General features: G+C 35.7%; 2 protein-coding genes across 2 annotated transcripts; both read left to right on the top strand.

Annotated features, from left to right (window-relative positions):
- Positions 1-2,982: 2,982 nt before the first annotated feature.
- Positions 2,983-3,362, top strand: LOC145676000 (chromosome transmission fidelity protein 8 homolog; the record flags this gene model as incomplete). Its single annotated transcript, XM_081746837.1, has 1 exon — positions 2,983-3,362. A coding segment is annotated over one exon (342 nt), but the record flags the coding sequence as incomplete, so codon positions are not given.
- Positions 3,363-3,507: 145 nt separating this feature from the next.
- LOC145675999 (uncharacterized) lies at positions 3,508-12,805 on the top strand. Its single transcript, XM_081746836.1, has 2 exons — positions 3,508-5,390; positions 6,869-12,805. The coding sequence occupies exon 2, from the start codon at positions 6,890-6,892 to the stop codon at positions 7,865-7,867; it is 978 nt and encodes a 325-aa protein (XP_081602962.1). The 5' UTR covers positions 3,508-5,390; positions 6,869-6,889; the 3' UTR covers positions 7,868-12,805.
- Positions 12,806-16,312: the final 3,507 nt, after the last annotated feature.

Raw genomic sequence — 16,312 nt, 5'->3', positions numbered from 1 at the left:
TTTTGACACGCCGCCATTTTACCCAGGGTTGTCGTAGAAAGTCGAGACTTGCTCCTTCTTCTTTCATTTAACAACAGCTTTCAAACGATGTGCTACTTAACCCCTCTTGCCATTTGAAACTTTTTAGTTCGACGTCACCTTGGACCCTGAAACAAGACGTTTTAACTTAAATCGTTGTACTTTGAAAATAATGCCACACATCCTTTCCTGTTTTCTTTTGTCTCACCGTTTCCGACTTATAGGGGTGGCCGTGTACTTTTCAATTGTTTTTGTTTAGATTTTGACCCACCGCTATTTTGCAGAGAGTTGTCGTAGAGAGTCGAGACTTGCTCCATTTTCTTTCATTTTACAACAGCTTTCAAACGATGTGCTACTTAACTCCCCTTGCCATTTGAAAATTTTTGAGTTGGACCCCGTTTGGTACCCTGGGGCAAAGTTTTTTTTACCCCGAAAAGTGTGTCCTTGAAAATGATGGGATACGTATTCGCCGAATTTTCCATTTACCAAACCGTTTCTGAACAAATGGCTCGATTCAAACCATTCTGCCACGTAATTTTTTGTAGCTTTTAGATTACAAAATATGTTGTAACTCACTATATCCCACCCGGTGGCACGTATAACTTTGGGATTCGTCTAGTTATAACATATCAAATGCAAACACAATTGTCTCGTTCGGATCTCAGCGGAGCAACTTCGTGACCCTCCCTTTCATTTTCTCATCCCAGCTCATTTTCCATCCATGAGCAGAATTCACCGCTAACAAATGATGGTGGAATTAACACATGTTTGATCCTTTCTCACCAATTGTTCGTCCAGGTAATGCCGCCTGAAAAAAGAATGCCTGGTCTTACAGAAAGTTGCCTACGATAAATATAATCGCCAGTTTTGTTGGTGATTAAACCCTGCTTCTTTATATCATTTCATTATTGCTGAGTAGCTGTAATAGGCAGCGAAAAGTCCACAAATCAAATACTCCCAGAAAGTTACCATTTTTACCATCATCATTCTACGGATCGTGCTTATTTGATATTGTAATCAAGTACGGGGCCCAGTGTAGCCAGTAGTGTGTCGAAACAAAACAGTGGGTAAATACGTCGTTCTGGAAGGCCAATAAAAATTTACTATTTTATCAATCATGGTCAGTATTGGAATTGAACAGAATTACGTGTGCCTGGTGCTGCCATTTAAATCATATATCTTGATGATCAATTTAATGAGAGATAGATTGGTCGAAGGAGAACCATTTCGTAATCCACAAGGTTTCGTACAAGTAACTTCTGAGTGAATGAGAGAGAGAGAGAGAGAGAGAGAGATTGTGTAAGTAAGTAAGTAAGGACGGGGTAAAAGAAGGGTGTTTGTATATATATATTTGTATACCTTTCGATTCCTCATCTGGAGACAAATTGCACTATGTAAACATCGCAAATAAAGAACCATAGATTAGATCTCCCAATCTATCCAATAGTTAACGGTATATTGATTCTTTCCAGGTGGCAGCTAAAGTCGATATTGATTGACATTAGCATCACTTATTAGTGTAGCAATCAGTTTAACTGCTTGTTATATTCGTATAGTAGTGCTATGGCTTCAAGTTAATCTGCGACGTTGCTACATTGTGAAATTTTGATTCCCCATAGAGGCTGAAGGATGCCTCGGAGGGCATACCATCATACAACATTTTCGCTTTATTTTGGCCTCGAGAATAGTGCTGTGTGATCCATGGGCGCCATTTTTAGAACACTCGATATATGCACGCCGTAAGTTGTTCAAATCCCAGTTTCGATGGCGAATAACTAGAGAACTGAAGGCCTCTACACTTTATGTGAGTACTTAGCTCGTCAAGATCTACCACCATGTCAAATTTAGTGAAGATTGGATGAGTTGTATCTTTCGCGTCTAAATAGCAGTTGCTGTTTTTTTTTTCTTTGTTTTTTCTTGAAAATTTAACTTAAGTTAAAAAAAAGTGTGATGGGCAATAACACGGGGGACCAAAGGTCTTTACGTTTGAAATGCAGGTAGATCTCGACGAGCTGAATAGGGATATCAATGTTAAATTGTGCAGGTTTTTGGTTCCCGAGTCATTCGCCATTAAATTTGGGATTTGGACTTAATCAAAATTGTGATTTGGGAACCAAAGGTTTGCACACATTCACACTTCATATGTTTTCTGAACATCTACATTATTGCGAATTTGGTCAAGATATAAGGAGTTTCACCAATCGCATACGATGTATACATAATTGATTTGTTAAAAGAACAGATCAAATGAAGGACAGTTGAACAATAAGGAATAGATTATGTATGTTATTGAATTAAAAACAAAAATTTATTGCTTTCTTTAAAATAACAAAAATTTCTTCTTTTGTTATTCAGGTTTTGATTTGTTACTAAATAATACTGACTGTCACCGCTACCTATCTCTCCGAATAAACTGCGTTTATTTATCTTTTTTTTTTTTTTTTTCAATGAAAAATTTTTAGTATATTTACTGATTGTAGCTATAGGTTACATATTACAGAAATACAGAGGACCTGCTTTGTACCACTAAGTAATTTTTGTAATGATTTCGGTCAACGTTGTGACCTTTATCGACATAACGTCTTCACACGTGACTGTTTACCCTATTTACTTCCACATCATTTTCTGGATGTATCCTGTAAAATAAAAGAGACACAGAATACACCACTAACATTATTAGCATTATTTGATGATCATTTTGCTTTTAAAATTTGCTGACCTCTTTATAAACTTGCAAGAACAGTGGTAATCCTTTCGTAACGAAGTTTTGAATTTTCAAAATTTGAATCCTTTGTAGAGAGGTAGGTCTTCTGTATCTATATTCCTAAGTGACTAGTTTACCCGTAATACACTCAAAGCAGAACGGTAGTTCAAATTGCGTGGCGAGTACTTGTCATAAAATTTTACTAAATGTAGTCGTATTATTCTATTGGTCATATTAGACACAATCTACTGTAATAATGATCCACTAGCACTTATGTAAATTTCAACAATATATCGTTAAACAAAAATGCTTTTCATTCATTACAGGGTGTACCAATACTGATAATAGGCCACCATATTCTCTATGGAAAGATGATTGCCTTAGAAAAGCCTTTTGCTATTCTAGAGAAGAAGAGGAACACAATTAGTAATGGAAATAGTGAAATTAGCATGGACCATGAACGTATGGAAATTGCAGATAGTGAAAGAAGTAACGAGGGAGATGTAGGCACGGAATATGTTGTGAAAGCTATTGTGAAGAAAAAACTATTATTTAAAACTAGACCTAAACCAATTATTGCTAATGTGCCTAAGAAACTGTAAAGCTTTCAGTATGTGTAAATATATATTATTTAAATAAACTCCCGTCTTCTTAAAACACAGTTATTGATAAGTGTGAACAATGTGCACAACTGAAAGTATTATTAATCTTGATAATTTAATATTCTCTCTGGAAATAAAATCAACCTGTATACGTATACCCGAACTTACATCATACAGCAAAGGCTAAGACTAACGTTAGACTCAAAATTTAATACGAACAGAATATATGAGTATACTAAGACAATATGAGAGCACAGAATGAGTCATCAACAATGTTGGAGCACTAAACAATCAAGCATGTTGAGTTCCAGTCATACTGAAAATTATTTGAAATTACTTGTAAATTCACGGAATAATTTAAAAAGAGCATTCAAGAGAAAGTCGATAAGTTAAATATTGATATTTATTTACGGAATATCCACGAAGAGTCCTTACCATTAACCCTTTTATTTATTTTTTTTTAAAGGTAAATTATAGACTTTCAGTCAAGTAGCTACAGCATCTTCCCTATTTATCCTAGGTTCGTACCTCATTCTCTTTGGAATAGAACAGCCTTTCAAACGATACCATTTACATTATCTTCCTGAGGCGGGAAATTTTGAAGAAAAATAGGGACTTTTTTTTTTTTTTTATTAATGAACCCTTTTCTCTAAGTTTGGGCTCGTTTGCTCCCCCTCCCCTTCCCGTTAACGCACAGATCTCAAAGTCAACTGGAAATACTAACGGGTGTAGGAAATGTGTGTACAAAATGTCAAGCTTCTATATTGAAAAGTAAGGGCGGGAAAAAAAGAACATCTCCATAATGGCCCAGATGACCCTAAAAGACCCAAATGTAATATAAAAAATTCCTGAGACATCCTAGGGTCATGTTTTGTACCTAATTTTCGTCAGAATAGAACAGCCTTTCAACCGGTGTCATTCACATATTCCTATCATGTCGCTGGGGCGGAAAATTTTGAAGGGAAATAGGGATTTTTTGTGTTAAAAGTACCCCTTTTTACTCTTTGCCCCTCTGTACTCCAGCTCCCTGTGTTAACGCTGAGATCTCAAAATAACTGAAAATACTGAAAGGGTATACTGAATATGTGTACAACATTTCAAGGTTCTATCTAGAAAAGTAAGGTAAAAGTATTTACCAATGTGCTAAGAATATTCCCGTATGAAACAGGATCTAAGGTAAAATTTCCTGAGACGTCCCTATTTATCTTATGATCACTCTTCAGAACAGACTAACCTTTCAAACGGAACCATTCCCATGTCTCAATCATGTGTCTGAGGTGGGAAAATCTCGAAAAAAGGACTTTTTGTTAAAAAAAAAAAAAATATTTACCTTTTTGCCCCTCTGGACCCCGTGTTAACCCAGAGATCGGAAACAAAAATATTAAGGGGTGCACTGAATGAAATTTCACATTTGAACGAAAGATCAACATCAGGAAAATGATAACGTATTTCCTCTGCAATTCGATGTAGTGCGTTGCCAGACAATGGATATGCAATATCTATTTGGAAAGAGAACCTTAAGGGCTATTGCGGCGCTTCTCGTGTATGCAGCTCCGTTTGCGACACACACACAAAAGAAATTGTGTTTAACGCATTCTGGCCACAGAATAGTCGATGATATTGTAATAATAATAATAATAATAATAATAATAATAATAATAATAAAATAAAATTGCCGTGCCATTTACTTTTTCCAGAATTTCTGATGCAATCAAATAATTTGTGCATGTTCTCCCTCCTTTCCGAAGTTCCAATTACGTTAGCAATGGAACGGCCTAGAATATCACATGTTCCATAAATTAAAATCCATATGTAGGGTAGCTTCTGCCTTCTCTAGTAGTCGACCACATGCAGAGATTTTCGCAGAAAATAAGATGACGAATTGAAAGCAGCAATAGATATTCGTACAGAATGAACCACGTGATATGCTCCTGTAGTCGGCCCCTCGTTGCCAAGTTTGTGTTTTGTAGGTACGAGACTGAGAGTTGTTGTGGATGGTTCAGTGTAACGAGTCGAAGTGACCTTGATTGCTAATTTTTTGCTAACTGGAGACACCTAATGCAGAGGTACGTATAATTTTATTTTATAATGAAATTCAATAGATACAAGAATGAAGCTAGTAAAAAGACTCAAAAGTGTGTGTGCATGGGTGTTCTTTCTTGAACAATTTATATTAAGGTGTAAAGATATTGTGGCCGACTACTGGGGTTTGTTTTCAATGTGGTTTTCGGGTACTCGGCCTCAGAGGCCGACTATTGGAAAAGTTATGAATGAGTTATTGCGTAGAAATGTTCATCTCAATGATAAAGCATGGTTTCCTCTATTCATTTCTGGTGCAATTTGCGTTCAAAAATTTTGTAAACCCAGTAGTTGGCCTACATAGTTCTAAAAGGCCGACTAATGGTAAATATTCAGAGAAAGTGTTCCCAATTCTCGGCCGTCTGCTACATAATATTTATAATTAGACATTATACTTCCCTATAAAAACAGAAACATGCTGAAATGGTTTTATGAGTTGATTTAATAAACATGAATTGTGGGTTAACGACAAATGAATTGGCCAGAATGATTTTAGATGTTGCCAGCACCCCCGATTTCTGTATAACTTTGGGGATGGGGCTTTCATGTAAGTGCGTTTCGTTGTCAGATATCCAAGTCAAGGACCAAATGAAGAAATCCAGATCCTTGGGCGTCCAAACGAACTTTGGCGGGTCCGGCCCCACTTAGCCCTGACATCGCCACCCACGGTTGTTGCTACATTTAGTTTGTGTTTATCAACCCATCTCCACTTCTCGCAATGCTATTAACATGAAAGGAATTCCTATAGGACAGAGGTTACATCAAATTAATCAACAGTGTTCTTTTCCAAAAATCAGTTCACTTTTTACGATGATCTTGAAGGAAGTTTTACCCATGGATAAAAGCGTTTCCTCATATTAGCTTTTTAGTGTCAACTACTGCATCCTTTTTCCTTCTTAAAAACCCTGATTTTTAAAGTCCATTTTCATTTTCGGGATAAATAATAGTTTGATGAATAAGCTAAGTTACAAGATTATTTATTTATTTAAATAGATTTATTGGCATTACCGACATCTACATCTCAAACATCTTAAATTCATCACATATGAGAGATGACGTCTCTCGGCGAGCACACTATCCGCGGAATGGGACGGTATATTGAGGGAATGAAGCAGCCAGGGACTTGTATGTTAGCTTCCATCTCAGCATTTGCCTGGTGTGAATGAGAAAAACCCAGAAAAACTCTCAGTATGGCTGTCCTGAAAAATCTGTTACACTTTTTCGACCGAGTGACCTCATCCCGGGGACGCTTGCACCGAAGACGAGAGCGTTAGCGTCTACGCCACGTGGGGCCACACTAAGTCATAAGTATAAGGTAGATAATGAAACACTTCATAGTTGAACTGAAATACTTCTAAAGATGTGTTAACGATTACAATGCTTTAGTAGTTTTAATGTTTGTTTAAAATAAATCAAAATAAGAATTTTGTTAAAACTAAAGACATGTTTTATTATTTATTTTCAGACGTTGTTGAGAAATCACATCATGTCACCACAGAGGCCTATTCACCAATACCCGGAAGAGAATTTAAATCTTGCCTTAAGACAAATAAGAGAAAATGGTATGAAAGTAAGAGAAGCAAGCCGTCTATATAGAGTTCCGAGGACAACATTACAAGATAGATTACATGGAAGAGTTCCTGAAAAACCTCGACAAATGGGACCCGATACAGTCTTGACGAAAGCAGGTTTTCCAAGAAAAAAGTCTGATGTTCTTGATACAGTCGGTAAGATCGTGCGGAAAGATGGTAAAACAACCCCATTTAAAAGCGGAACTCCAGGAAACAAATGGTATTATGGCTTTCTTAAAAGACATCCTTTATTGTCTCAGCGAATTCCTGAGGGTTTAACAATGAATCGTGCCTGCGTTTCAGAAGAAAACATACGATTGTGGTTTAGAGATCTCAAAGAATATCTAACAACAATTGATGCAGTAGATATTTTAGAAGATCCTACTAGAATCTTCAATGGAGATGAAACATCTTTTAGCATGTGCCCTAAGACCGGGAAGGTTATAGCTCCCAAAGGTTACAGAAATTTGTATGAAATGCAAAGAGGTAATGAAAAGGAAACAATCACAGTGTTGCTCGTATTTAGTGCTGATGGTCAAGTTATTCCACTTGTTGTAGTGTTTCCGTATATAAGACCTCCACGAGATGTAATTGAGAGTATGCCTGAAGACTGGTTTTTAGGACGATCAGAAACCGGCTGGATGAAAAGTGACATTTTCTTTGAATATATTGCTAATGGACTCAACAAGTGGTTGACTAATATGAACATCAAAAAGCCAGTTCTATTCTTAGTAGACGGACACCAAAGTCACGTTACGATGGAAGTCAGTGAATTTTGCTCGGCTAACGGAATTATTCTGTATACTTTGTATCCTAACTCAACACATCTGTTGCAACCGGCAGATGTCAGTGTTTTCAAAGCTTTGAAATCGGAATGGAAAAAGACAATGTAAATGGCAAAATGAGAATGTAAATTCTGTTTTTACAAAGTCAAAATTTTGTCCCCTTTTGAAAACAGTATTTACGAACGTATCTTTACCAGAGTTAATTCGTAATGGATTTAGATGATGTGGAATGTTTCCTTTCGATGAGAATAACGTGGACTACTCGAAATGCATAACATCTCTTGTGAGAACACTACAAGCACCAGCACATACTATTACATTGGAAGCTTTTCATAATGCTGCAATCGTAATAAAATTAAGGATTCACTCCAAACTCGAAATGTTGATGCAAGTGTACTGTTCGAAGAAATAGAAAGGGAAAAGAACCAGCAGTATTCAAATCAGCTAAATGCTGCCAGTATCCAACCAGAAGAGACAGCCATGTGTGTGTAAATTCTGATTTAAACGAAATAGCAGCACCTGCAGGTTTCCTCAAAGACCTACACGAAGGAACGTATACAGTCACAGTTGAATGAGTTCTTGAAGAAGATTTGTCCGTTTTAAACCCTCCTGGTACTTCGCAAAGTATTGCTTCTGCCGTAGAAAGCAAAAATTCTTCAATTATTGCACGTGAAAGTGTAGATCAAATTGGTTTCACTTTGATTAATCTTTCAGAAAACGGTGAAAAACAACCTAATACAACGAATGAAGATCAAAATTCATCAGTGAGTTCTCTTCATCCAATTGTGAGCAAGAAGAGACGTGAAGATTCTGTTTCTCCTGTATTTGCCGAACATCTTTCTTTGGACAGGACCCAATCTTCGCAAATCAAAACGACCCCGTATAAATGAGAAGTCTCCACAGGCTATTTCTTCAGCTGCTTGGAGAGAATTTATACGCAATAAGGAGACAGCAAAAACATTACAAGAGGAATCTAAAGCAAAAAGAAAAGAAGAAAGAAGAACTTAAGAAAAAGCAAGAGGAATCAAAGTAGAGGAAAAGCATCCAAAAGTCAGCACGTGAAGGAGAATAACTTTTCTGAAGATGGTTATGCAGGTACATCTATGGATGGGCAACAGGAGAGCACAAGTCATAAATTATGTACTGCATGTACTGAGGTGCTCTACAGTGATGCTGAGGATGATCCTGAAAAAAAATATAGGGTGTGACAAGTGTCCAAATTGGTATCATCTCAAATGTACAATTTTAAAAGAATTTTCTTTTGAAAGAGTTCTTTTGTCCAGATTGCTCGAACAGTACAAACCCTGTTTCTTAATCTTTAGAAAAACAGTGTTTTGTTAATCAGGATACACACTTTTGTTTTATATTTCTTTCTAAAAAAAACGTTTATACATAGGTGCGCGTTTAAACATAATAGTATAACTAACGTAGAGACAAATAAAAATACTTGTGTTGTTATTGATATATGTTCCTAAAAAGATCAGACCTTGGATGTGTAAGTGATGTATATGTTATCATAGAAAGTTGTATTTTTATATGTCAAGTTACTACTTTTTGAAAAATGTTCAACCCCTGTGTTTTAGATGTAATTGTAGGTTTAAACTGTATCGTATTAGTTAAAAATGTAAAATATTTCTCTATCATGTAAAAATATTCTTTGAAACAGAATTAATATGCCTTTGATAAATATCTATATTACTTCAGAGTAACAGAAATTACTTTTGTTCTCTATGGCCGACTACTAGAGATGAAGTGGTCGAGAACTGGATTTAAGCGGCCGATTATTGGGAAATATTGTCTTTTTTGCTTTGAAGTCATTAATTTTGGTTTCAAAATAATGTAACTGAAAAATGTGTATATGTGTTGCTTTAAGTACACAATAAATAATGTATTACATTAGGATACGTAAGATTTGGTTTGTTGAGAGTCGAAGCACAACACTTCTATTTTTAGTTATCAGTTATCTGGCGAAGTTACCCTATTTTGTTATCAATACTTTTACGGATATCGCCAACAGTTCTGTTGCACATGCTATCAATATGTTTTTCTCAAAGGTGATTCACTTGGAACTTTTTGCTTCGTGTATTTCATGAGAAAGTTCCTAAAGAGGCAAAATTTCAATCTTCGAGGTTCAAAAGTAAGCCCACCGAAAAATAAAAATAGGCCTAACAGAAAATTCGTTTAAGTTATGACGTCATCACACCCTGTGTCTCGACGCAAAAAAGGCGTAAAACAATACGTAATACGTTCAACAATGCCTCGACGCTTGAAAAAAAAACTACGTGAAAAGTTTTATTAGTGTTTTCTTAATCGAATAATGAAGACGCTACACTATCGTTGAAAAACACACAATAAAATTTAAAAAGGTTAATGTTTAATGTTCCAGTTGATAAATTACACGACATATCTCATACGATTAGATCGGAGTTCAAGACTAAGAAAAGTAAGTTAAGTATGGAATTACCAAAGAACATCACTCCCCGTACAAAAATCCTATGTATTGTGTATGATAGTCATCTGGAAGTGTTAGACCTTAATTAATTCAAAGAAAAGACAGGTCTACGAAGCAGGTAAAATTTAAGTCACTAAGATGCGTAACTGTGTCCTGAAGTTAAAGTTAACCGAATTAATTCAAGTCCTTCATTATTAAAGGCAGACGGATTCAAAGTTGTGGTTCGATAAATATGGAATTTCGTAATACATGTTCCTAAAAGTCTGTCGTAATTAGATATATCAGAAGTTGCAGTTGTTTTATTTTAAATTATTGGTATTAATTACATTTTGACCTATTCTAGTCATATTGAAATTATTAGTATACATTTCTTCTTATATTTAAAACACATTAAAATGAATTAGGGATTTATGTATATTGGTGAATCATTAGAGAGGCATATTTTAAACTATGCCTCACAGGACAATGCGAACAAAGATCTTAATGTTTCATGATCAACAAGGATCTTAATGGAGCCTGCTCTGGTCTCCTGTGCACTTAAAGCTTCCCTTTCTTTGACTATAGATTCATGTTGCGGGTGGTCTACTTAAAAAAAAAAAAAAAAAAAAAAAAAAATCACATGATTTGGGTGTGGTCGGTAAGGCCGCCATCTTAGATTCCAATATGGTAGCCACGTGACTACATCTACTTACGTTTAAACGGTAATATCTCACCACAAAACTGAGTACAAACTTCGTTTTGGTGCGACATTAAAGATAATGTATGTTAGTGATGTGAGTTGATGCCGTATCTTCACGTTGCTGACATTTTCAAATATGGCGGCTATTATTATAAAAAAGAAAAATGCTTTCTCATTTCCATTATATTCGTTTCATAGCGGATTACAACGAAACTACCAGAGATACGAAAAGACACGTCGAAGTATACGTTATTGAGTAGTCCTACCTTTCAAATGGTACAATCACCCACATAAGTACCTGGACCCCTGACTGTTATAATTCCATTACTTGGGGTCCAGGTACTTATGTGGGTGACTGTACGTATATTCCTGCATCTTAAAACTGAGCGAGCTAGACCATTTTATGTAGCCCAGGGTATTAGATTTCGAGACTTAGATTGCGCTAAACAAAGTGGCAGAATAGTGGCATATTCAAATACCGGCATCAATTTGTGTCTTATCTGTACCCAGTGTTACGAAACTTAACTTGCGCACTCAGGAAGCAAACTGGGAACTGTGTTGACACAGTGTCCAAGGCAGTCTCCATGTCATTTGAGTTTGTTAATATTAACTATTCTCTATAGGACTAGTGTTTCTACAGGATTGTCTGATGTTGCAAAACCATTCCCCACAATATACGATAACTTGCTGGCAGGTTCGTAGTGAAAGGCACTTCTCGCAAATTCAGATCGATTTATCATTCTTCAGTAGTAATAGTGAAACAAAATGATAAACGCAAAAATACTATCATGCTTTACACGCAGTTCCGTTAGCAGTTTAGAAAACATTCAAAACACAAGAAATACTAAAATAAAGTTGTTTTACACTACACTAGCCGTTTATTTTTACTTAGTTATTTCATACTTTTGTTCTCGGAAATTGTCAACAACTTAAGATTTTCAAAATATTTCGCCTCCTATCAGAAAGAATTCGGTTTAGATATAAAAATGATCTTGTTCAAGTCAGTAAGATCATTGATAGCATAATTGAAGGTTTTCAGAGAACTAGGTAAACTTTTTTTCCCCCTAAATGTGTTGCAATGGTCCTTTCTCAAGGATTTCTTAAGCAAACGTTAAGCAATCTTAATTGATAACGCATCATCCTTATCAAAAGTATCAATGATTCTTCTGATGGATTCGAAGTTCTTAGCACAATCGAGAACAGCTGTAATCCATGTATCGGCCTATGTGTGAATTAGCCGATGAACTTCCATCTTCGCTCGTTAAGATGGGCTGTGGTGGAAGCGGAAGCTCATGGGTTAATTCACGAAAGGCACTGGTTTGCTCTGCAATTTTATGTATTGTGTGTACCAGACAATGGATATGCAATATATATTTGGAAAGAGAACCTTGAGGGCTATTGCTACGTTTCTCGTGTATGTAGCTCCGTTTGCGACACACACACACACAAAAGAAATCGTATTTAACGCATTCTGGCCACAGAATAGTCGGTGATTTTGTAAAAAGTGTAAAATTGCCGTGCCATTTACTTTTTCTAGAATTTATGATGCAATCAAATAATTTGTGCGTGTTCTCCCTCCTTTCCGAAGTTCCAATTACGTTAGCAATCGAACGACCTAGAATATCACATTAGGGTGGTCCTTATTTCTCGAGTTGTATATATCTGAGCCCGCGCCCCTTAATTTTTTTTTTTTTCCTTATAATGAGAAAAGTGTCCTGTGTAAATTTGAGTTCGTTATGACGACGATAAATGGTGCCGCAGACATTTTAATCTTTGTAGGAATACGATTTAGAAAACAGTAGTTTCCTATGTTGCTCAATAGATGGCAATGCATTCACAGGTTTAAATTCTTGTATTTAGTTCTGTTGTATGTGTAATTTAGAGCAGATTTATGAACAAAATTAAATTGAAAGTAATAAATATCAAACAGTTATTTCTTTTACAACCATTTACAACTAAATCGTTCTCTCCTTTGTTTTTAGTTACAACTGTTAAACTAAAATAACTTTAGACTATTTATTATATCTATATCTATATATATATATATATATTGAGTTTTTCCATTTCGTATTTGTAGTGTTTTGATATAATGTGATTGTTATTTTCAGGGGATTGAAGTTTCCTTGTGGGTCTCGTATCATCACGTGTGATTAAATAAGCAAGGTGACCATTATGTGTATGATGCCTAGTGAATACAGTTACCGCAGTGGTATTTACCTCGTTGGTAACATAAGTTAAGATATATTGGGTTCTAAGTTAACGCCCAACAGACAAGTACTTAGTGTGTTCTTTTATTACTTGCGAACGGTGAAATAACCTTTAAGAAAGAGTACTCGGTTAGCTGTTCGTGAAAGAGAAATGTTTTGGTCTGAAGCAAGAATACCGATCAAGGATACTCACGACAGTATCGATCAACTCATTGGATTGTGGCGTCGGTTTCAAATATCATGTATAAGAAATTGTGAAGGGAATAAGAGACAAGACACATATTTCTTAGATATGTTAGACGATTTATTTCATATAGCGCATGCAAATGCTTTAGATTTAATACAAATTCAGAAGGACAAGGAATTCCGTATATCTCAAAGGCAAAAAGGACGCTCTGGAATTATGGTTGGTAGGAACATTTGACTAGCTCGTAAAGAAGAAAGAGTAGAAAATTGAGTAGAGCTTGAAACGTCTCGCTAATAGAAATATAAAGAACAGTGTAAAGTGAATGAATTGGGTGAATCGTCGATTATTAATTCAGGTTACGAAGATGTATGTCAAACAGAAAATACAATTCCAATGGAAGACGTAAATTCTGATGAGACAGTGACAGGATCTTCGAGAACAAGAGGGAGATGACGTTTCATTACTCCATGACTCGTTGCGTTTCTTGATCGCAATAAAGTGATTGATAGAGCTCCATACACATAGTAATCGCAACAGCATTGACAATAGAACACAACTGAACGTATCAATGAAGCTTGTATTCTTCTTGAACAGAAATTGGAAAAAAATCTTTTATATCTTTCGTGTAGGCATCACAGTTTTGAATTGATATTAAAGTGTGTATTTGAAGAATGTGTTCCAGTTTCTTCCGGTCCAGAGGTGCCAATTTTTAAGCGTTTCCAGAAAGAGTGGCCAAGATTTCAACACAATCATTTTGTTACAGAAATTTCTGATTGAAGTGTCAGTTCAGTTCTCTGCAACACGAAGGAAGATAATGCTAGTTTTTGCTGTTCAAAATTTGGAAATGGAGCATTGTAGAGAAGATTACAGAGAACTTTTGTAGTTTACAGTAATTTTTCTAGGAAGTACACCTCCACGGGGTATTTCTTTCCGTTTCCATGGAGTTGTACATCAGGGAAGGTGGATGGGAAAAGCCTTATATTGCTTAAAAATATTCTCTTCCGTAATCAGTTTAAATTAAGTGAGCGGAAAGAAGGAGGACTGCGTCAAGTGTGCATTTTTCTTGTTCTAATTTATGTATAAGCTTGGTTGACTTGTCCCAGTGCATCTTGTGCACCACATCAAGATTTACAATTTTTGAAGTCTTCAAACGTAGAAAGTCATAAACTCTGATGTCTCGAGAGTGGCTTTGTCGAAGTTTTCCTGGCATCTTTAGTACCTCTCAGAGGAATGTACGTCACTTTCATTTTTTGACGAGAATGTCAGTAATGAACAAAAGCATAAAATGGCAGAAAAATTTTAAAATGGTGAAAGTTCACATAAAACGATGAAGCGATTTGAACTGCATGCTACTGAAGTAGGTGGTATTGAAGGAAAAGAAATTGCCGATTTTCTGACAGGAAACACGAAGTTCTTTGAAAGGTTTCGGATTTCTATAGGTTTTTTGGACCTTGATCCGGTTTGCTGGTCGACAAATGATGAATTTCTTTTCTGAAAAAAAAAAGTAGTTGATAAATCATATGCTACAAATGACGCAGCCGAAAGAGCGTAAACTTAATAGAAGATTATAATGTAATTCTAACTAGAAATGAAGAACAGAAGCAATTCCTTTTGCAAGTGGTCCAAAACTATACAAACTCGTATCCATGATGTGGGAAAGCTACGTTGTGTAAAAAGCAAGTTATCGTTAAGTTAATCTACATTTCTCCATTTTTTAATACCAGCCACTATCATTTTTATTGTACTTACTAGCTGATTGATTAATAACTAATGTAAATTTTATTTAAGAAGCAAGTGGCAGAGAAAGATAGCTAAATATCTTTTCCACAGTGATTCATAACGCTATGTATTACTATATATACGGACGATGATTATGATGCTGATAGCTTGTTGCCTGATAACCAACCGACTGTATTTGAACACCAGTCAATTCTGAATTACGGAGGAAAACTTTGTATTGTTCTATTTACATTTGTGATAATTATTATACGTTTATTGACAAATACTAAATCGAGTGCCACTGAAATTCAAATGGATTTTTCACCTTCAGAAATCAAGTGCTTTGCGGCAGGGGTGGTTCAAGGATTTTTGTGAAATTTTGTGTATGATGTTTTTATTACCAAAGGAAAACAAATAGGGGGTGCGGCGGAAGAAATTCGAAAATTTCTTTCTTTTTTTTTTTTTTTTCATATACCTAAGGACCACTCTAATATCACATGTTTCATCAATTAAAATCCATATATTTTTGTTACCAATACTTTTACGGGTATCGTCAATAGTTCTGTTGTACATGCTATCAATAGGTTTTTCTCAAAGATGATTCACTTGGAACTTTTTGTTTCGTGTATTTCATGAGAAAGTTCCTAAAGGAAACATTTTCTAACTTCCAAACAAGAATGATCTCGTTAATTAGAGCTTCACACAGATCATTCACAAAACCATAAGTATGCGAAGCGGGATTCATGAATTTTCCAAGGAATTCTGAACCTTTTCACCAGCTGATTGCAGAACTGTTTTGTAGTGTTTGTATGATTTGTGACAAAATAACACTTAGCGGAAACCAGTTTCACATAATTTGGAAAACAGTACAGGACTATCTATTGAAAACACATTACACTCAAACAAACAAATTTTTCCATCTGCTGTTTCCTAGAAAAGCCTATTTCTGGCATTGAAACACTGAAATCCACACCAACAGCAGCTCTGTCACGCACGCCAGCGACACACAATAACGGCCCGTCATTCAAAAATCCACAAACTGAAAGACCACTAGCATCCCCTCCACTTGCTAGTTATTATCAGACACTGCGATCGCTTAGCCAGATAAGAGCGAGACAGATCGTTGGTATGCTGTCATTCACGCGTGGATAAAGAGCATTGGAAAAGAAAATGGTAGCCAATTGTGAAATTGCACTCTTTCTGAAAATAATATGAAAACCGTAATGTATGGCATTTTACCATTAATTTCGGGTTTTTCTTATTACTAGTTACTTTTGTACTTGACTTACTTAAGTGATTTTTAACTTTA

Source organism: Thermobia domestica, chromosome 18 (genome assembly GCF_964235325.1).
Source record: "Thermobia domestica chromosome 18, izTheDome1.hap1.1, whole genome shotgun sequence".
NCBI lineage: Eukaryota > Metazoa > Arthropoda > Insecta > Zygentoma > Lepismatidae > Thermobia > Thermobia domestica.
This window is presented reverse-complemented; position numbering and strand designations above follow the sequence as displayed.